Source organism: Mus caroli, chromosome 18, assembly GCF_900094665.2.
Source record: "Mus caroli chromosome 18, CAROLI_EIJ_v1.1, whole genome shotgun sequence".
NCBI lineage: Eukaryota > Metazoa > Chordata > Mammalia > Rodentia > Muridae > Mus > Mus caroli.
Window position 1 is genome coordinate 59,117,832 of NC_034587.1, and position 23,526 is coordinate 59,141,357.

The 23,526-nt window shown below is 40.8% G+C and overlaps 1 protein-coding gene across 2 annotated transcripts in view; it reads left to right on the forward strand.

The window, feature by feature from the left end:
- The window catches only part of Htr4 (5-hydroxytryptamine receptor 4), a 169,787-nt gene that overhangs the window by 7,419 nt on the left and 138,842 nt on the right, over nt 1-23,526 (forward strand). Inside the window, exons 1-2 of one of the 2 annotated variants that reach the window (XM_029471990.1) lie at nt 13,999-14,026; nt 17,489-17,591. In XM_029471990.1, the coding sequence (XP_029327850.1) occupies nt 13,999-14,026; nt 17,489-17,591 (131 nt within the window). Of the gene's footprint in view, nt 1-9,025; nt 9,099-13,998; nt 14,027-17,488; nt 17,592-23,526 lie in introns of those variants that run through there. The other variant, XM_021150569.1, reaches the window with a different exon arrangement.

The following is a 23,526-nucleotide window of genomic DNA, read 5'->3' on the forward strand; positions in this document are numbered from 1 at the left end:
CAGGGCCCCCAATGGAAGAGCTAGAGAAAGTACCCAAGGAGCTGAAGGGATCTGCAATCCTATAGGTGGAACAACAATATGAACTAACCAATACCCCCCCGGAGCTCATGTCTCTAGCTGCATATGTAGCAGAAGATGGCCTAGTCGGCCATCAGTGTAAAGAGAGGCCCATTGGTCGTGCAAACTTTATTTGCCTCAGTACAGGGGAACGCCAGGGCCAAGAAGTGGGAGTGGGTGGGTAGGGGAGTGGGTGGGGGAGCGTGTGGGGGACTTTTGGGGTAGCATTGGAAATGTAAATGAAATAAATACCCAAATAAAAAAATAAATAAAATTCATTCTCTTTCAAATCCTAGGAGATGCTGAAGGGGTAGGGGTGGGTGTTTAAAGATGTCCACATGTACTAAGTCAAGCTAAGCTGGGAAAGTTGATTGGGATTCAGTAAGTTGTTCATCCTTTTGTGGGATGGTCTAGTAGGTAAAGATATGGGCTTTAGAGCCACGTTCCAGTGTTGCTTTGGATGGCGTCCATTTGTATTGTATAGGTCTCAGTTTATCCACTTGTGAAGTGAAGATAATTGTAGTTCTGCCTCATAGTGTAGTATGAAGACACAATAGATGTCGCATAGAAAGGTTTGGTCCTAGGCCCACTAAGAACGTTTTTTTTTTTTTTACTTCATTAAATGCACTTTTGTGAAATCTGGTGGTACAGCTTCATTTTCCCATTTTTGGGGGTCAGAAGATATGCTTTTGGGAGGGGAGTATAGACATTTTAGAGGTGACATTTTATTGGTGACATTTTATTGGTGACATTTTATCAGGGAAAGGTTGGTATTCTGCTCAAGCATTTCCAGGTAAAAAAAATGTAAGTAGCTTCTGCCCATGGAGATTGCATTGGCAAATTTAATTGGATGCGATCATTTGCATATTATATCTGAAATATGGGATTCTGAATAAACCATCTTCTAGTCCAGGAGTTGCAGAAGCAATGGAAGGACAGGGCAAAAGAGTTAAAATGCTGTAGAGCCCTTGCTCTTGAGATGTTCAGCAAATCCTGGGATCTAGGACTCTTGGTCATTGGGCCATGAGGAGGAAGATTTCAGGACAGACGGTCTTTGTGTAGCTTTCCTAAATTGCCCCCACAATTCATCTGCAGGAGAGCAGTCACCAGGGTATTTGATAATGTGATTTTGGAAGTTTCTAGGTTCCTTCATACTTGAGAACCACCAGCTTTAAAGCTTTAATTTAAGTGTAATGAAAACATTGGCTTCTGTTGTTCCCACTTTTGGGACTCTGACACCAACAGTGAAAGAAACGTTAGCATTCTCGTGCTTAGATTCCCTACAGGCAAGAGAGATGGTTTCTGTAATCACATCTCAGGATAGAAGGCCAATGTCATCAGGTGTGTTGCTTCCATTTTGAAGAGTCCCAAGAGGAAGTGGTCTCCAATGATTGACACGCACCACGTTAGGAAAACGGGCTAACACTGCAGAATTCACTGGGAACCCAGTGTCTAAGTGTATATTTGTGCATTAATCATGAGAGGTTGACATTATACTTGTCCCTATGATATGGATGACACTGTCAGGGTAGGGAGAGTTGTCATTTACCAAGGTCATACAAGCAGCTGAGAGGATCAGAACATGTTTCAGGGCTGGAGTTTGAATTAGGGGTTGGCAGAGTTTCTGGTGTGTGTGTGTGTGTGTGTGTGTGTGTGTGTGTGTGTGTGTGTGTGAACTGCAATCTAAGAACCACTTTACATTTCAAATTGTTAGGAATATGTCAGGTGAAAATTTTATGAAATTCAAATTTCCATGTTGACTTATTGGAGCACAGCCATACAATTTCATTTCTACAATGTCAGTAGCTGCTTTCATACACCCTCCGGAGTTTGATAGCTAGGAGTGAGTCTTTGTGCTCTGAAAAAACAAACTACCTAGGTGACCCTTTACAGAAGGGTACAGTATGTTGCTCCCTTGTTTCAAACAACTCTGTTCATGTGCATCAAATTCCAGTCATCTCGGTTCTGTCCATTTGTGAATCTTGCCAACACCCATACCATCTGGAAAATTATCTGCACAGCATTTTCCTTTAGGTTAATTAATTTTCCTTAAATAAATGTATCCTTAAAGAGTCAAAACCATAAGTGGAAGTCGATGGCACGTTTAAGAAATAGAAGGCACCATAAGAACAGTGCACGGCACACACTAAGTGTGGCAGAGCACAGCCAGATAGCAGCAGCAGGCAATGTCTACCCTATTCCTATACTCCTGCTGGTGCCCTCACTGCCTTCCTATAGAAGGCAGTGCCATCGCTGCAGCATTTGTGGAGACAGATCCTCAACCTGCTAGATTCCCTTTGTTCATAGACATCATGATCTGGAGGTGCCTGGGAATCCTTGTGACCAGTTCTAGCCAACCAATTACAGGTGTGGGAGTACAGATGATCCAGTTACCACCCACTCTTTCAACCAGCTCTGGGGCATATGATGTTCCAGTTTCCAAAGGTTTCCCTGTAGGGTTTTGTTTCAGTGTCTGAGTAACATATTTCTCATGGGTTGCCTCTCATTTCCCTTTTTCCTTCTCTTCCTTCCCCTCCCCTTCCCCTCTTTTCTTTCTTTATTTTTCTCCTTTTTTTTATTTTACACAATCATCATTCTTTCCCAGTGTACCTTCACTTTCCAGACTATGTGCACTTCACCTTCACACTGAGATCTGCTTCAAGGGCACCCAACTAAGATAATGCTGTGTTTCTTGCTAAAGACTACGGACACAAGATTGGTGAATAGCAAGGAGATACTTTTTAAACAATGATTTATTTATTTATTTTAAAGAGTTATTATGTATACAGTGTTCTGCCTGAATGTATGCCTCCAGGCCAGAAGAGGGCACCAGATCTCATTATAGATGGTTGTGAGCTACCATGTGGTTGCTGGGAATTGAACTCAGGACCTCTGGAAGAATAGTCAGTGCTCTTTACCTCTGAGCCATCTCTCCAGCCCCAGGAAATTATTTTTCGAGGTTATAATATAATTACATTATTTACCCCTTCCCATTCCTCCTTCCAAACTCTCCAATACATATCTCCATCTTTTAGTTTTTAGTGTGTGTGTGTGTGTGTGTGTGTGTCCTGAAATAGCAGGAAGATTCTCAAAGATAAATTAGCACACATCTGAGTCCTCATCAACATAAAGAGCAGTGGTTGACATAGAAAATGAGAGGCTCAAGAGATGGCTTTGTGGTTAGGAGAGTTTGCTGCTCTTCTAGAGGATCCACTTATGTCAGTGGCTTACCACTCCAGCTCCAGGGGATCCGATAGATCCAATACTGTCTCTGGACTCCGAGAGGACCTGTACTACACACACACACATACACATACACACAATTATAAAATAAAAACATGAAGTAGAAAATGAAAACAGAACTCGTTTCCCACCATACAATGTTTTAGCTCTCAGCCCAGGAGTCACCTGGTTCCCATCATCATGTTCTTTCTCACGTGGTAGGAGAACAATGTCTGGCCAGCGCACCCCCTTGGTTCTAAAGGAAGAGCTCTGGAGGGGCAGCATCAACAGCACCTATGAATTTGTCATAAATACAGACTCACTAAACCTACTCGATTCGAGACCTGAGGGGGGGGCATTTTGTTTTAAGAAGCCTGAAGATGATTCTCATGCATGAAAACCAGAGCCCTACCATAAACAGCCTCTTATTTTCTTCTGTTCTCATTGCGTGCTTGGATTTCATCAGAAATTCACAATCATCTCTGACTTGCTTCCTCCCCCTCAGATGTGACTGACCGATAGTTTTCATGCCTTTTTCTTGTCTGTTTTTTTTTTCCCTCTGTTGAGGTGGACCCTTGCCAAGGCATACAGGTCAATAAATGGAAAGCTCTGGTGATTCAAGGGACCTACCTAACATCAAGCCTCACACCACTCTCTAGACCTCTATGCCTCCTCTCTGGCGCCCCAGATGTGGGGCTAATTCCTTTTCTAATGAGGATGTCATGCTGCTCGCTTAACAGATGCCTGCTGATTGTGTACCTTTCTCTTCATAGACTCTGGTCAAAGGAGATATTGATCAAGTGATAACAAAATCTGTCTTATGTTCCTCTCAATCTCTTTTTTATCCTGAAATGCTAAGATCCATCCTTAATTGGACCTGGTTTGTCTCTGGAAAGCCTTCTATACTTAACATGTACTTTGAGGGTCAGAATCTCCACCTTGTAAAAAGTTTGTTTTCTACACACATTCTAGGTCCGTTTCTAGCTAGAAACAGACATGAAGTCCACTCCCCTTCTTCATTTTTTCCTATAAACGATTACTTTCCCTGCAAGGTAGACTAAGTCCGCCTCTTCTGTGGTCTTCACTGTTTAAAGGAGCAGTTTCTAGCAACAATGTTGAACTTTCCACTGAATAACATTTTATTTAGCCAAGAATATTTCCTTTAGTTGTTTTTGAAAAAAATATATATTAAAGAGTGTTTTGCATTCATACACACATGGGCATGCTCGTGTGTACCATTATACTGATATCCTAAGAATGACTGGATTGGCTCCTGTGTGGATTTATACTTAAGAAAATGAGACTGTTACTTAGGACTTAGATGACTTAGCTCAAGTAGCATTTTGGCTGCCAACCCTAGCAGATCCAGCTTTTGGAATATAGGTGCTTTTTTGGCCATTTTTGTTGTATACAGTTGTATCTGTACATTGAAAGTTAAATGCTTAAATAAACAAATAATATAGATTTTGGAAGGAGACGTTTACAAGAGAGAAAACTTCTAAAATGAATATATCAATTGAGAGAGGTTCTTGAAAGACGATGAAAACAATTTCCTACAAATTCCGAGTGTCTTCTTGGGAAGGAAGTGCAGGTAAATAGCTGGGGAGAAGAAATTTTCTTATTGAGTGAGATTTTGCACAATTGCACTTTCAGATGATTCTGTATTTTTTTTTTTTCTTTTTAAAGCACACTTTTCACTTTAAGAGAGTTGGGGCTGGTAGAATTACAGAAAGCATAGAGTACATGACTGCTATGTGATGCTGGTGGGGTTGCATACATTGGTGCTGTGGTTGCTGGCAGGCTGGGCCATTCAGGTGAGGAGGTTAACAATACACATTTGGACAGTTAACTCTTATAAGTACCCGCTCTTATTGGTTGATTTGTTTGTTTGTTTCCTTTGCTCTACCTACGAGATGGGTGGAGTATATTTGATGCGGTATGTGGGCTTCCTTTAACTTTTGAAATTTGTAATTCTTTGACATTTTTCCTCCATGCTCAGCCCACCTAGTAATCTTTGTCTTTCCATTCCACTTCTGGGGAAAATGAGCTCTTGGATGAACGGACTTCCTTACAAGAAACAGTGTGAATCAGTAGCAGGGTAGGGCTGAGAACACACAGCCCATAACACCTTTCTCCAGTGTTCCTGATAGCATGCCAGGCTCCCAGCCTTAATTTGGCTGTTAAGATACATAATGTTTTACTCATTCCTGACACTTGTCCAAAACAAAGATATTGAGTATGACCGTTGATGTAGAAATACAACCCATGTAGGCATATTCTATAAAGAAATGTGGTCCCTCTGAGCATAGTTATGCATGAATATCCATCCATGCAACCATATCCAAAGAAAGCAAACAGGGCCCAGCAAAGCAAGCTGAGGTTATGACTTAGCTCCAGTTGGGCAGGTGTTGGCAACATACCAAACTTCATCGATCTTCCGTTCCAATAGGAGGAGACCATTACAGGTGAGTGCCATATGCATATTTCTTATAATAGAGATGCAGCCACACACTCTCTGTTAACCTTTAACAACAGTTTCCTAGCCGTATTTCAGATGGTTTTGAGGCACGCTCACCTTGTGGGCTTTCATTCCCTATAGCCATGTAAAAACTTAAAAGCCAGAGAGCTGAGGGCTCCTGTGAGCACAATGTGGAGGGTTGTAAAGATGAAAGTTTCTTCTCCCCCCTTTTACTCTGTAAGGAACAGTGTTGTGTGTGACTACGTCCATCAAAGAAAATAAGCTCTGCAGACCCTGTGTTCTGTGCTCCCGACATTTTCTCTTATGACATGTACAATGCTGGAGTAATTCTAGTGGCTGAGCTTGCTGTGGTCCTGAAAGAGTACTGAGACAGTCACTGTCCCTTCTCTTCATCTTCCCCCAAAACTTACTAGGCTCCTTGTCTGAATGAAATAATCTCAAAGTGTTTCTTGGAATGAAACTCGTATGGAGAATACAGTTCCTTCTCTCCTAGACTACGTAATAGAATGCCACATAAATGTCATTATTATACCCTTGACTTGGAGATAGGGGTAGAGTGGAGAATTAGTGGTACTGCACCCTCAGGGATCATTGAGGGAGAGAGGCCAGAAAGATCCTAAGGGCTAGAGGGACAGGAAGTTTTCCTACGTCTCCTAGAAATGTCAGAGAAGCTGCACTTATATATTCTCATCAATATGGCTATGCAGATAAACCTTGAGTTCCAGAATTCATAGCTGTGCAAGCTGTTCCCAGGTTTGCCATGTGTTAGCTATGCAACTTTGCAAGGGAACCGAACTCTCTGACCCTAAGTTTCCTCATCTATGGGATAAAGATTCAGAGAGGGAAGGAAGAGAAGAAACTGTCTGGCATTCATAGCTATTTGGTTAATGGCAGCTAATTAAAATGAAATTTAGCAGGACTCACCCATTTAAAAATTGCTTTTATTTTATGTATGAGTATTTGCCTACAGATATGTCTATGTACTCTGTGTGTGACTGGGCCTGTGGAAGCCAGAGAGGTAACTGGATTCTTAGGATTACTAGCATTGTAGACAATTATCAGCTAGTGTGTGGGTGCTGGGAACAGAACAAAAGTCCTCTGGAAGAGCAGGTGTGCCCTGAAATGTTGATCATCTCTTTACCCTGACTTTGGCTCCTCTTTACTTGTAATGTGCTCAAGGATGCTAGTGTAAAATGATCCCCCCAAACCCCAGTGAGAAAGTTACAGGATGCCAAAACTCTATTTCCTCATTTGCAAAATAAATTAATTGCTTAATTTGACTGGCACATGTACAGAGAGACTACAATGAGCTGGGCAGGTTTGTAGGCTTTGAGGATATTAGAGGAGGCAAGATAATGGCTCTATTGAAGCTTACATTGAAGCGACAGAAACATAACATAAACAAAAAGGCTATAATTGACTACAATAAATGCATGTATCAGAATGAAACAGCGCAACACGGAAGGTAGAAATTCTCAGAAAATAGGGTCTGAGATCTTAGGCATGGAGAGAAGATTTCCTGGGGAAGTGACATTTGAGGTGAGAGAATAATTTTCATTGAATATAGGGAGAGGGGGGAAAAAAGCAAAGTTCTCTGGGGGTGGAGCCTACTTGTGATGTTCAAGAGAAATAGCATTAATGTGCAAGTGGGCAGTAAGCGGTGGACATGGATCAAGCTGGATTTGGAAAGATGCTCATGGTCACATGTGTATGGGCTGATAAGTTATGATGCACACTTCGGGGTTTATTGTGAGGGGGCTCCTGTTATGGTTGAGCGGTTTCTTCCTGAATGCTCACCAAGGCATCTAAAGGCTCAGCTTGAGTTTCGTGGTTCTCCTATTTGGATAAATGAACTCAAGAGATTTTGCAAGCAGATTATATGCTAGCAGAGCTGGAAGCTAACACAAGATGTTCTCCTATAATCTCTTCCATTCTTTAGAAGTAAATGATGATGCCTGGAAGGAAAAGGAGCTTGTCCAGAGTAACCTGGAGAGGCAGCTGGGCTCTGCCCCTGCATCCTCTAACTGACTATGTGGTGGAAGAAATGGGATGAAAGCCTTAAAGATTGTTTTGCACAGTGGGTTAACAGAGCCAACTCAGTTAAGTGAAGTGAGGGGTAATGAAGAAAGGCATGTAAGGGGCTTCTTCAGGCCTACATATAAGAACTCCCAGTAATTAGAAATTTAATTTTCTCTCGATGGATGCTAGGACTACTTAGCCTAGAATTCCTAAGTAAGCTTTAAAGTCCTGAGTTCCTATGTTCAAGATTCCTAGACTCTGGGGCTAGGGAGATGCTCAGCCACTAAAAGCGCGTGCTGCACAAGTGTGTAGATCCTTGCCACCCATGTAAAGGCCAGAATTGGTCTGTAAGCTCTGTGCTGGGGTCAGGGCAGAGACAGGTGGATCCCAAACGTTTTCTTGCTAGCCAACATAGCTGACTTGGTGAGCATCTAGATTAGAGACAGACTCCCAAGAAACAAGGTGATAGAGGGGGCTCTAAAATATCAACCTCTGGTCTTTACATGCATGCATGTGGAGCCTGCACTAATGCACAGATAGATAGGGTAGGTAGAAAGCTATGTAATAGGTAGGTAGGTAGGTAGGTAGGTAGGTAGGTAGGTAGGTAGGAAGATAGATAGGTAGGTAGGTATATGGATGGATGGATGGATGGATGGATGGATGGATGGATGGATGGGTGCATACTTACATAGAAGTGGTTTGATTTCTGGATTCTCTAGGAAGTTTTTTTTTTTTTTAATCTGCTTGCACACATTTTCTGTTTCTGGGCAGAGAATAAGTATTTACTAGATTCTCAAATACCCAACTAAATTTGTGTTGTTTGAGAAAAAAAAAAAAGCCTGAACAATACTATGTTAGGCCATTACTATTTTATTTCTAGCAGTAGAGTTGCCTGTCTTCACTAGCTAGCATCTTAAGGCAGACCATAGAAAGAAAGCATCTTTCTGGGAAAATGAAGAGAAACAAATAACATAGAGTGAATTAAAGTAGCTGCGTGTTTTTGTACCAGATCATCAGTGGAACAGAATTTTTCTGTGGCACTCAGCAAAACATGCCTCACACATCCAACCTAAGTGTGCTAGTAGCTCTTTGATATCTCTTTGATATAGTATTGGTTATTACATAGTTCTACAAAACAAAAATTCCAATTAGTAGAAGGCAAATTCCTTACTTGGCATTTTCTTCTTATAACAAAGACCTTTATTTTTCTGTGTTACCTTCCTGCCTAATATCTCATTTCCCTTGCAGGATCCTGTGGGCACTGAAATCCAACGTCCTCATGCCCATTTCCTGTAATGGACAAACTTGATGCTAATGTGAGGTAAGCTGTGTTTTTGGAGCCTTTGTGTTGCTGGACGTGGGAGTTTGTGACAGACAGCCTCTGCAAATCTGTTGTAGTGGAATTGCAAAGCTAAAATGGATTTCTTTTTAGCTGTTGCATATATAACCAGGAGTGTGGTATATTGCTTGGCTATTAGTGTTTTATTATTATGCCTAAATGTTAAAAATCCAGCTGTTAAAATTTCTATCTGTATGAACCAATAGATTCCACTTAAAGATACATATTCATTTCTGCAATAAGAAAAGTTATGCATTTGAACAGAAGCAATGAGATTGGAGATTATCTATTTGTATCTAAACTTCAGATGTAAATCTAAGTAGTTTTGTTTAGAAGGTCCTAGTTTGCCCACCTTTGTTTTCAGCCAGGGCATCAGATCATGGTCATAGGATACCAGATGTTTGGATACGGTGTGGAGTTATACTAACCTACGTAGTTGTTGTTCTTGTAATTTTCTGTAAACCTTGGGGATGGGAGGCTTTACCTAGAGACTTGCTCTGATTTATTTGGCTTTACAAAACAGTGCAGAGGAAGTTGAATTTAAGGAAGTTTAAGTAGTCTGCCTTTGTAGTCCTTGAGGTTGAAGATTCTCCACAGGTAACTGTAGTTGGAAGACATCTCAAAGTCACATGCCCTGTGAAATCACAGGAGACACTTTTTTTTTTTTCACTTGAGATCCATGAGAAAGTATGTTCTAGGTATTAATCATGGGTCTGTGATCTGGTTGGATGTAATACAAACTATGACAGCTGGCTTGACAGGAATGCCAGCTTGGTCTGATTTGAGTGGCAAAGTTGTACTATCATCCCACCAGAGGATAAAATTTGAAATCGGTGGCATGTGATGAGTTTTGAATAAAGAGTTGTTGATCATGTAGCCATCAATGTACAATGCATATTTCAAATAGTGTTGCATCCTAGTACAGTAGATACAAAGAGGTATTATTTATCAATAAAGTATTTTACACTCTTAATAGAAGACATTGTAGAGTTTGTCATTCACCCAATAGCAAATAACTTGCTGCACTTGTAACATTCCACATAGATTTGAAAACCTACTGGCATGTGTTTTCCTTTCCTCTCAAAGCTTGTGAGATTATTTAAGCAGAGAAAATAATGGAAACCAGAAAACCCAGGCTTTCATTTTGTTAACCAGAAAACCAAAGTGAGCAATCCTGGGGATACAATGTTGCAAAACAGTGTTTAAGTTCTAAACATTGAATCAAATGGGGTCATCTGGTTAAAGTGTGCCTCTTGGTGGGGGTGGATAATTCAGGCATTATGATCCCCTACCTTGCTAGCTTTTAGACATTTATTTATAGCAGTGTTAGCTTTCAATGGTGGAATATGATTCAATTACGTGAGCATTAGCGGTTCTCCTGGGATACTGTGGGAAAATGATGTGGGATTCAAGATGTTATCACACCCCAGAATGTTGTCTGTAGATTGTTCTGTCAGTCCGTTTTTTAACTGGATCCTACCAACATATGTTCATCCTTAACCACTCCCCCTCTCTACCCACAATATTAGTAACAGGCAAATGTCATGGACTTTCTATTCATTTCCTCATCGGTACAGCCTCTGAGTGTCCATAACAACAACGAAAAAGGATATCTTGGCTCACATTTGCCAAATTGTGATGCATTTATCATCAGTAATTCACAACAAATCTAGGTTGTATAACAACAACTTTTTATTATCATGAGGGATAATATTATTTTATCACTTATCAGGTGAAATAAAATTCCTTTTCATATAAATAGTCAGATTTGATAGTGAGTTTATGTAAAGAAAAATGAAATCCAGAAATACCTATTAATAAGTTATTAGAAGCAATCACAATGGCTCCATACTACTAATGCTGTTCTAGAATATTCTAGGTATAGCTAGAGTACATTTTACCATTTTGAGAAAAGAGACAAGAGGGTCTTCTTTTGAATTGCTGTCTTCACATGCAAGGCAAACACATAATGAGGCGGGAACTGAAAACTCTTAAGTTCCTTGACCAAGAGAGAGATTCTTTTAATTGCTCTGTGGACAGGGAATGAACAAAGAGGAAAGAGAGAAAGTAGAAGAGAGAGAGTTTTAGGAGAGGAAGTGGCTTGGCTTGGATAGGGATTTAACAACCAATGGTCTAGCAGCTGTAGCAGAAATTAAGATTAGTTATATATGTGTGTATAAACATATGCATATATGCATATGTGGTGAATATGTATATGCTCACTAATGTGACACACACACACACACCACAGTGGTATGTATGCTGCCCTCTCCCAGATCGCAGTCCTTCAGTGACATTTTAACTTGCTGTAAATTGGGTGTTGAGTGTTTGTGTTGTTGGATGCAGGAAATCATCATGAGACATAATGTTGATTTGTATCACTACAAGTTAATACTTAAGCAACCCTAGGAACTATAAATCATCCCTCTTCAATTATGTTCAGGGTCATAAACTTTTCTGTCTTCTACTCTCCTATAACTGTTTTGTCAATGAGTATATTGTGTGTGTGTGTGTGTGTGTGTGTGTAAAATTAGACAGATAGCTGACATGACATTTCTGTCTGGCTAAAGACATTTCTGTCTGGGTAAAGACAGAAATATGGCTTGGAAAAAAGAATTTAGCAATGAACACCCAGAGGAAACAGCGTAGTGTGAGACAATAAACATATTGTAAAGTTCAGAAATAATTTTCACATTCTTGAGCTGTAAGACTGAGGAACTCTAATAAACTCTCCCAGAACATGAAGAGAAAAATCTTTGCTTGAATTTTGAGTTATAATAAAGTGTCTTACAGAGTTTGTGAAACTCTATTGACCATTTCAGCGTTTGTTTATGTATCTTTATTGAATTTGCTTCTATGGCTCAGTCCTTACTATTATCTATCCATCAGAGTTCCTGGCTAGACTCATCAGGAGCTAATCCTCACCAACATAATCAGAGGTCATTTGGGACCAGCTATTGTGAAGCTTAAAAATGTTAAGACCAAAATGAGGGCCACATTTAAAGATGGACGAAGATGTCAGGAATGGTAGAAGAACCCAAAGAGGTACCCAGTGGGCCGTATTCTTTGTACATTAGAAGAATAAGAAAAGAAACACCGGACCTTCCTTATAGGCTACAAACTACAATGCAAACACCTCCTCCTACATTGAGAGCAAGGATGGTAGGGTAGCCCAAGTCATGGTGAAGCATCATAGTGAGTCTGGACCTATTTGGGAAGTGAGCTCAGATAAGTTCTTTCTATGATAACTAGCATCTCACACGTTTCACAGTAAACTGCCAGGCTGACAGATTCTTCTACACAATCTGACACCCACAGAATTCTAGGGGGGTTGGCCCCTATGTTTCTTTTGGGGGCTCTGGAGTAGATGGCTCTGTTCTTTTCTGGGGAGGGTGGGAGGAAAGGGAAGCAGTTATCTCTAATTTTGCAGTAGCTGCTCTTCCCAGATCTTCTTTTTGTTGGGGGAGAATAACTCACTGGTTCTCTCTTCTCTGTAAGGCAGGGAAGCTACACAATGTATCTGTAAAGGCTTGCTCCTTCACTTCAGAGGCAGCTTGAAGAAGGCTTATATTTTTCAAAACCTACTTTATTCAGGGTTCTTAAATGCTTCAACCTCCCTTCTACCCCACCGACCAGAGTTAGGGGAAAAGAAAGTTAATAGGAAAAGGGAACTGTGGGCCTGTTTAGAGGTAGTTCCTTGGGGCAAATTCACTCTTCTTTGACAGAATGCCAGCTGTCCAGTTCAACAGTGAACACCAAACACAATTTAGTAGCAGTGGCATGATCCAGCAGAAACAGCAAGGCGCAAGTCCGTGGAAGTGTCCAGAATCAGCCGGAATACCACTAGAAGTTCTTTGGCACATTTCTCTTTATGAAGTGAAGGCCAACAAAGACCAGGGAAGACCAACGAAGTGTTGCATGCTGTAGAAATGCAAGAGAATCCTCTCACTGTTCATGGGGTTCTATTTATAGGTTTTTTTTTTTCTAAAAATATAAGTCATGTACCATCTCAAGTGTTTGTTTTCAGTAAAGCATCATGTGACCTCTCACAAGACATCTTCCAGAAAGACATGTGACCCAATTGAGTTGTTAAAGAAACCAGAAATTTCCACTTCAGCCTGAACTTACTGTTTATATAGCTGCATACACTTCCATTGATATATGGTTTCCTTGCCTCAGGTCACCCTGCAAGCAAGCCACATCTGTATTCCTTTCTTCCTGTTGCTTATTACAGGCAAAAGGCATCTGCTTTTGATGACTTTTTCCCATGGATATTTAGTTCCAGAAAATACAGGGTTTAGTCAGCATTGAGTAGGTAGAAGAAATCTTTAAGATAAAGACCCCAAACTGTGTAAGATCGGTCTTCCTTTGTATTTAGCTTCCTTGTGTTGGTAGCTTCTTGCCACCCTGGATTCATCTTCTTGCCTGCTGGGCTCTCTGAAGTTCCCTCTCTGCTTCCCCTGAAGTCTCTGGTGTTTCTTTCTTCCTTTTTCAATAAGAGCATCCTCATTTGGGATTCTGTTTCTTCTATGCAAAATGGCTCAGTATTCTCTTCTTAATGTTTCATATTAGCAAGCAACAAAGCATCTTATACAGTTAAAAATAATAAATGGTAGCAGTCCTCTTCTTTTGCTATGGTTCTAAAATCCCGAGAACCAAATTTACACTCAGTAAAATAAGGCTGGGTAGAAGTGTCCAGGTTCTATTGTACATTTTATCTCCCAACTTCTTTGTGTCTCTTTGGCTTCATTTGCTTTCATGATAATGCATCTACATCTTCATAAACTGACTTTTTTTAAAAAAATTAGAAAGACCAAAAGTTAAACACTTTAGAAATAAAACACATAATCTTGATATAAAAACATGTCTTGTTGCATACAACATGGCATTCATTAAAATCTGTAACAAAGGTAAGTGGTGAGTTTGAATTAGTTGCCCAGTTGCCATAATGTCCCATGTCCAATGTCACAATTGGTTACTTTAAAACATGGCTTTAGGTATTAGTGTAGCTACAAGAATGTATTACAATTCAAACTTACAAAAGAAAAAAGGGTAACCGTTGTTTCAGTAGAGATGCTGGTTTGAGGCTGGATTATTAGCACTGGTGACAATACATCTTAGGTTTGACAAAAATCTGGGGATGAAGTAGAATTTCTTAATGCTAACTGTTTCAGAGTCTTGAAGTAATTCACAGATATAAATTGCCCTCCCTAGAGACTTAGCAATTTGGAACCAGGGTTAATTTTTGTTTGTAACCTGGCAATTGGAGTTGGGAACAGGGGCAATGTTAAGGCTGGGAAATGTTTTACAGGAAATCTCTCCTCAGGCTCTGAAATTGTGACATTCATTAGCATGTAAGGAGAATGTGGGTGGGTATGGTTTCAAAGGAGTTATTTTTATGTTGCTTTAGAGATTTAAATGGTAATCATACTCAACTTTACAGCCCAGCTGACAAAGTGATGATTTTCCCATTAATTCTTTTGATTAGATCAGGGGCACAGCGAATTTGAGCTGAAACTCACCCTACATTGAATGTCTTTGCGCCTAATATGGTCCCAGGGAGCCTCAAGCAAGATACATCACAGGTCACCAGCAGGGCAGTAATGTGCATGTCAGTTTATTGGTTGTAGCTTCAGTTCCACATCTCTACATATAGGGAGCATCACACAGTTTCTCATGCTTCTACTTTAGAACTACACCCAGCAGCGTACCACAGCGGCAGGAGCGGTGTGGTTCTTGGGAACGATCCACATATGGGTTCAAGTCTTGCCTTTCCCCGTCACTGGATGCAGGTCCCTGAATGGATTACTTAGTTTCTCGAGCCATGAGTTTGGGCATTTTAAACTGTAGCTGCTGAATAGCCAGTAGCTTTATGCTTGTCAGGGTGTACTTTAATTCTGACAAAACAGAAAATTATTTTAAACTTTAATGTTTCATACATGTCTACTGTGTTCACATCATTACTGCCCTCCTCGTCCCTTCCTCCAGCCCCTTGCATGTTTCCCACTCAAATTCATGATCTATTTTCTTTAATTATCATTGTTACATACTTATGAATAAATACAGAAGTATATCCCACTGAGTCCATTTAGTGTTCCGCATATGTGTATACTTTTAAAGCCTGACTACTTGGTACCCAAGTAACCAAGTGGAGGGCTTATCCCTCAGGAAAACCTATTTTACCTCTCTCAGTAGTCATTAATTGCCTATGGCTCTTCACCTAGGAGTGGGGTTTTGCAAGATTTTCTCCATCCATGTTGGCATATCAACTGGTGTCATTACTTGGGTCTTGATTAGGCAGCCATATTGTTGAGATTTCACAGATGCAACTTTCCTGTCAGAGAAAAAGGCATGGTCTCACAGCAGACATCTGGTTCTCTGGCTCGTAAAATCCTTTACTTCCTCTTCCATGATGTTCTCTGAGTCTGAGGCATGGGAGTGTGTTGTAAATAAGAAAGATCCACATCACTTCAAATCACCACTCACAATCATCCTTCTGCTCTGCCTTTCACTCAACTGCATAGCTGCCTCCTGGTCTCTTGGTGTCTTAGCCCTCCCTAGATTCTTCTGAAAGAACCTGCTAGCTCTTCTCAGTCTTTAATTGGAATCCCACATTCCAGTAATATGTTTCTGGATAGTTTCTTATGACCTTCCGTAAATGCTCTTCCTGCAAAGAGCTTGGGAAAGGAGAGGCAATGCATGATTTTCCCAAAGACGTTACATTATCTATAATATCCTCATCTTTTATCCAGTAAAACTTATCTCTGTATATAATAGGATTAAATTATGGTCTGCATCAAATAGTTGCATATATTGCAAATAGGTTAGCTTATTTTGCCCTTCTTTATAAGAATGAGATATTATGAGAATCAAGAAACATAACGAAGTATGACACCGTGTCTCACAAAGCGTTGTTCAATGCTATTATATCTTTGTGCATAAATAGGCATAGATGCACATTTATTACAAAATAATAAAATACTGTGAAAGAATCATGAATTGGAAATTATAACTAAGCTTGTCTGGTTATTGTGTATACTCTCCACATGTTCCAAACTGTTATGTGGAATAATTAAAGATTTAAACTTCACACACATGTAAGCATGGGGTTTACCCAAGACTAAAATCCAAGTATTTTCTCTCCAAACCACTGCTTACTTCAGATGACATACAATTCTTAAAAGACAAACTACCTCCTAATGTATATATACATTTAGATTCAAATGTTACATAACCATAGCTAAACCTGAAAAAAAGGGTCCCAGAGAATAAAAGCAAAATATAAAATTGTTTGTCCTTGATACTTTGAACATTTGATACGAACAGCTTGCTGTGATTTAGTCATACTGTGAAGCAGGTGACTTGTAAAAACTCACTTCTGAAAATACTGGAAGGTCTTTATTAATAGATATTGCATAATTATACATGATGCTCCCTAACCTGAAAGGGATCTATCTTCATTTTCATCACAGCCACATTCCTAAAAAGAGCAAAGTTAGTGTTTTCACTCATCTTTGCTTGATGATGAAAAAGTATACTTCTAGATGTGCAAAGTCATTGTGAAATGTTATTGCATCTGTGTGTGTGTGTGTGTGTGTGTGTGTGTGAGAGAGAGAGAGAGAGAGAGAGAGAGAGTGTGTGTGTGTGTGTGTGTGTGTGTGTGTGTGTACATGAGCCCACGGCCATGTGTTTAGGTCAGAGGACAACGTTTAGGAGTTGTTTCTCGCTTTCCACCACACCGGTTCCAGAGATTGAACTCAGACTCTAATCTTTAGAGCTTCACAGTTCGCCACCCCAGTTATGCTGCGGAAGGACTACCATTTGGCATTTTATACTTGATTCCCAAACCAAAGGCCTAGTAGACATGTTTGGCTTCTAGGGTTTTATGAAGTGATTAAAACTCTCTTTGGCACTTGGGGGGCAGGGCAACTTTCCTGAGTAGTCTCGGTTCCCTCTTGTTGGAAAGAAGCCTTTTGAACTGCTCTGTTAAGGTTCTACATAGGGTGCAGGTAGCCAGAGGGTCGTTGATCTACTGGCCTGCCCCATGAGCTTTTGAACCTTATCACTTCAGTTTGGGAAACGGTAGTCAGAACTATCTCTCTGCCTACAGATCTCTATTATGACATATGTTTTCACCTTGATACTCAGTTCTAGTGACATTTAACAAATAGGGTTTTGTTCAGTTTAAGACCCCTCCCCCTTTTTTTTTTGTTCAAGTAAGGAACTGGAACACATTTCCTAATAAATGCCTGGTAGGTGATTAGCACTCTATCAGCCAGCTAGTTATGTTTAGGCCATGTTCTATTTGCATTTCTAAAGAACTTTAGAAGGAATCTCTCCCTTTCTCATCTGCCCACTCTCTTGCTCTTTAGCTTATAATGTCCTCATGCAGCTCAGAGCCTGTGAAAACTTCTATACAAAGTGCTCATCTTTGATGGCTCAGTGCTATTGTTCCACCGAGTATAATAGATACAGGTGTGTAGTTATTGTAAGCCCTCTAAGTGCTCTTTGTGAAAACTGAGACTGGCATTTTCCAGTCTCTCTCTTTTCATAACTACCGCCCTTGCTCATTTACACAATTATTTCTAGAAAAAGTGTGTGAAAACATACGTGACATCATAGTGATTTTTATCACACTTATTTATTTTCTTTCTTTTTCTTTACTTCTTTATTTACTTGTGTGTGTGTGTGTCCGTCCAAGTATGTCATGGCCACATTTGGAGGTCAGATAACAACTTGGAGGAATAGGTCTTTCTTTCTTCGATCATGCGGGGACCCAGGAATTGATCTCAGGTTATCAGGCTTGGTGGCAAGTGCTCTTACCCACTGAGTCAGCTGTAAGTGATGATAGAATGAAGCCACCAAACTAGAGCACTCCATGGGTGGAAAGAAAGGTTTATTAAGGGTCAAACTTCTAAGGCTGACCTTACCCCAGGATGCAGGTCAGCAGAGGAGGAGAAAAATGGAGGGGAAGATAGCAGAGGGTATGTCAGGAGAATGGTGTCTTTGAGTGGCTGTTTAGATTGATTGGAACAAGATACCCTTGCCCAGGGGAATTGACCTTTGGCACAGATTAAGATAGGGAGGTTTCTGGTGAACAGAAACTACCTTAAGAGATCTGCTTTTCTAGTAAACAGAAATCTTGAGGATATTGGAGTCAACTGAAATGGAGAAACCAATGACACATTTGGTTAAAAAAAAAATCCGATAGAGACTTGGTCGTGTTGTTATGGATCCCAGTAGTAAATGTTTCCAGCAAGATTTAGATGCCACAAAGCTATGTGATGAATTGTATGGAATCAAAGTTGATTCCTAAAGGGACTGATGGTGTTTCCAGCTATTGGAAGATGAATGTAGCTTTCCAGTTACTGAGAGCAATGAGACTGTTCTTGAATGGGGGTATTTCCTTCCTGGGGTTTCGGGGATCTTTCCTGCTCTAACTTGCAATGACTATAATTTTTTTTGTTTTGATTTATTTTTTTAGAATTATGGGCATATATAAAAGTTAGGATCCTGACCCTTCTGTAGTTACTAACCCCTAATGAATGCTTATCAGAGCAAACTACCTATAGCAGGTCGATAAGTAATTCTAGAAGTAAAATTCTTCATTTCCACTTTCTGTCCCATGCAGTTGCAAAAATCAAATTGAGCACTCTCCATAGTAAATAATTGTTTCATGAACATAAAGACTATCATGTTTAAAATCGCACAGATATTTGGGAAATGCAAAATGCACCGAGTTTTAGATGAGATACCATAATTTTTTTAATTAGGTATTTTCCTCATTTACATTTCCAATGCTATCCCAAAAGTCCCCCATACCCTATCCCCCACCCCCCTACCCACCCACTCCCACTTTTTGGCCCTGGCGTTCCCCTGTACTGGGGCATATAAAGTTTGCAAGTCCAATNGGCCTCTCTTTCCAGTGATGGCCGACTAGGCCATCTTTTGATACATATGCNNCTAGAGTCAAGAGCTCNNGGGTACTGGTTAGTTCATAATGTTGTTCCACCTATAGGGTTGCAGATCCCTTTAGCTCCTTGGGTACTTTCTCTAGCTCCTCCATTAGGAGCCCTGAGATCCATCCAATAGTTGACTGTGAGCATCCACTTATGTGTTTGCTAGGCCCCGGGGGAGATACCATAATTAAGATCTTAAAAATCTTAATTTCTTAGTAGAGAATATCCCTACCCTGAAGGGAGTGTTTTGATAGTTTGCTCTGAGACTGAACTAAAATATGTCATTGCCATATCGATAGAAGTTTTTTTTACAAAATAATAAAGTTGCCCTAGGAATCTTGAGAATCAGGAAAACTGTGGTTGATTTCAGTTTGTAACTTGAAGCATGTTGCTTTCTTAATGTGTGTGTGTGTATGTGTGTGTGTGTCTGTGTGTGTATATGAGTGTGTGTGTTGTGTGTGTGTGTATATGAGTGTGTGTTGTGTGTGTGTGTGTATGAGTGTGTGTGTGTGGTGTGTGTGTGTGTGTGTGTGTGTATGAGTGTGTGTGTGTGTGTGTGTGTGCGCTAGTTTTTGAAACATTGTATTCCAGGCTAGCCTGAACGTGGTAGCAGACCTTTGGCTTCAGCCTCTTCACTACAGGACAGGCTCCACTCTGTGCTGATACTGTACATGGGTTGGGTCAGTTAGTTTGAGAAAGAAGGATGGCAGTTAGTCAGCCCTGCCTAGCTGAAAGATTTTCTAGGGTGTTCAGCCCACTTCTCCGGATAATCAGTCTGAAGCCACAGAAATGGCTTCTCAACCTAAGCACACAGGTGTGAGTAAAGGCAGAAATAAAGAAAGGTTAATCCACTTCAGGAAAAAGAAATAATTTCTAAGGTCCTCACTCTGTTCAGGTTGTCACAGCTGACGATGTTGGTGTGTGACAACTACTTGGTGGACTTCTCCTGGGAAGGACCGTTTCTCCCTCTCTGAGCAGCGTTCCCAAGCTGCCTGCAGTTCTTTGCCTAGGGTTGAAGCCTTGTTACCCACCCCGAGCTCCACATTAGCACTTCTGTTAGTGTCCTCCTTATTCAGCTCCTGTTTAGGCTGAAATATCAGTTGGACTTCAAGTGTGTAGCTTCTTGCCTTTCTAGGAGACACAATCTCACAGCCAACTTCCTAATTCTTGGGCTCTTACAACTTTTCTCTTTGGCAATGATCCACAAACTTGAGAAACACACACACACACACACACACCCCAATTGAAAAAGTAGCCACAAATTTAAAAGGGAGTAAGGGAACAGGGTACCTGGAAGGGGTTGAATGGAGGGAAGAGAAGAGGGAATGATGTAATTGCATTATCTAACATAAAAAGTTAGTATTTACAAAGAAGAGCCTTATTTAACTGTTGAAACACTGATGCTGTTAAGTAAGAGTAGGGAAGTGAAAAGTTATTTAATATATCTCATCTAGTCAAAAAAAATCTAAGCACTTAGTCATATTTTTTAAATATCTGTAATTCATATTTGATTAATTTTGACATGCTTCGATCCAATTATGCTGAACTGATGTGATTTTACTCTGTGGGGGAAAGAGTAGTAACCTTTTTTGACAAGCTTAATTTAGCTCCGATTTTTCCCCCTAATATTACATAACCTTAACTCTGCCACTTGCTTTCCATTCTTCCTGTCTCTGCTTAGTTATGCTTCATCATCTCAATTCTGACTCTGCTGGCTACTACATCCCCCTCTCTCCACCATTCCTCTAGCAGTCTGATGATGGGCTATCTTCTCGGCCAACCCCCCTACTCATACTCAATGTGAACTCATTCGTCACCAACTGACTCCCCAGAGCTCTGGGTCAGCTCCCGATACCAGTTGTAATTGTCAAAGTTGTTTGTAGTTATTTATTTAACATGTGTACTTCCTCTGCTGAACTTCATGTGCCCAGTAGTAAGCACCCTTCCTGGCATCATATACCCAGAAGTGGACACACGGCCCAGCATGTTAGAATGTGAAAGGAACTTAACTAAGATTTAAAAGGCTTTCATTTCACCTCTCAACTCTCTAAGCAACGTCTCCTTATCAAAAGCCTCAGGAGAGAAAAGTTCGTGCCTATGGGTTGTTAATGCCAATGACTACCTGGTACCACCAGGCAAACACTGAATCTCCATTGCAGCCATGGATTCTAAAGCTGAAGAGGTGCACATGAGCAGAACATGAGTTCTCTGGTTGACACTGAAATGCCTCTCCTGTGGAGTTATTTGTTGGCATTGGGACCTCTGGTGACAAGGTCACTGTGCCCTTTATTTTTAGCCCTTGGTGGGATTGATTCCTTTGCCTGGGCTGCCACCACACCCCTACTTCTGCCATTATTATCAGGAACTGAGTGTATGATAGACCATGATTTGGGCTAATCTTTCACTTGTGTTTTCTTGTTTATTCCATATGATAGCGTTGTGAAGAAAAATATTCTTACTTACATGTATTTCATGGCGCCATACAAATTGACTAGTTTTGAATACAGAGCTCAGACCTGTAAATGACACACTATGACATACCACTATTGTATTTATAGATACTGGCATCATCCTGAGCCCTGAAACCACCATTACTCATTTTGCCTCAACAACTGCTACTACTACTACCATGACTATCTTATTATGTCTTGTTCTCTACTATCATGACTGAGTTACTAAGTCTTTGCTTTTGCTGTTGTGCTAAGTGAGACCTTCCCAAACAATATTTTGTTTCCCTAGGCTAGCAACTCAAATAGCCTACTTTGAGTAAGAATGCCTATGACATACAGACTGATGGCATGACCACAATGTGACATGGTTAAGGGGAAAGATTTGTTATAGCTGAGACAGAGAGAGAGAGGGAGAGAAACACCCTGAGGCATCTGGAAGAGTCTAGAGCAGAGAGAGAAATTAGTAGACTGAACTTGGCTAGAAGACTGGATCTGGCCATGAGAGAAGCAGGCCCAGAGGAAATAGAGAGGGGAGTGGAACCGAGAGGGAGAGAATAGAAGAGAAGAGAGGAGGTGGGAAACAGAGAGAGGAAGACAAAGGGAGCCTAAATAGCAGGGTTATAAGGAAAAAGAGTAACTGGGGAGATAAGTCTATGAGTTAGAAGGACTTAGGGCAGGGAAGGAGGGTTGATGAGCTAGTATGGTCTTTGAAGTATGTAAAAGTGTGGGGTATTGAGGGAACCTAGAGGCCAGCATTCACTTTGACATGCTAATAAACACCATATATTTTAGCCTTTTGTCCCTTATGTATTTTAGAATTTGGGGAAATGGAATTCCCTTTGGACCTGGCACATCTCAGATAGGAGAGGCAGTTGCCTGTGACTCACAACCTCCTGAGGAAACCTCGCCCCATAAATAGCTTGTTTTCTCTTTGACTGGTTCATATTCCAGGAGTTCTCCCTCATTTTTGATCAGAAAGCTTGGTAGGTCTCAAACTCAGGATGAATGGCAAACAGAGGTGCCTATTATATCAAAGATGACAATACTGGTTGCCAGGTTCTCTCAGCATCTCTCAGTCCCTACTTGTTACAGAGTCCTCCTGGTTTGCATATGACAACCCCTACCCAGAACTCTCCAGCACTGGGGCTGGGCTGTCATTCTCCCAGCTTTTCTTCTTTATATAATCTAGCCATTTTGGTTACATAGTCCTTTTTGGCCCTTTTCATCTCTGGGCCAGTCTCTTGGTCTAGGCTGTCCCTCTTGATCAGCAGCTCCTCTCTTGCTCTCCTCCTCTTCTCTCATCTCATGGCCTGGCTAAGCCTAGCCATGTCCTCTCTAGACTTCCCCAGATCTCTTTATCTCTGCCCCTTTCTGTATTCATCCTTTTACCCAATCTTCTCCTCCATAATACCTAGGGGCAGTCCTGTCCTCCTTTGCTTTCTTTTCTATTCAAGTCAGCTAGCTACTATTCCTCTGTCTTCTCTTAGTATCCTCAGAGATGCCTGTAATCAGCCAGGGATCTAGACTCTTAGTCCAGGAACACCCTTAAGAAATCCCCACAGCAGTGTCCTTCAAAGTAGCTACCTTGATCAGGCTTGGGAATACCAGTTTGGTTATTTATTTTTTCTTAAATTGATTTAGTAGCCCAGATAATTGGCTGAATTAGATTTAATAATCAACTAAATCTAGATTAATTGACATCTTCGTGAAGCAAAGCAATAATAATAAGATCGTGTCAAGTTATGCAATGTCTCACTGGCCAGGCTTTGTTTTGTAGACTAAGGTCCCTGATTTTTCCCTTTTGTTCCTTTTTTCTATGATATTCGTAAACAGACTAGGTTTTGTTTGGGCATGGTGCACACACCTTTAATCTCAGCACTTGGGAGGCAGAGGCAGAGGCAGAGGCAGAGAGGCAGAGAGGCAGAGGCAGAGGCAGAGGCAGAGGCAGAGGCAGAGGCAGAGGCAGAGGCAGAGGCAGAGGCAGAGGCAGAGGCAGAGGCA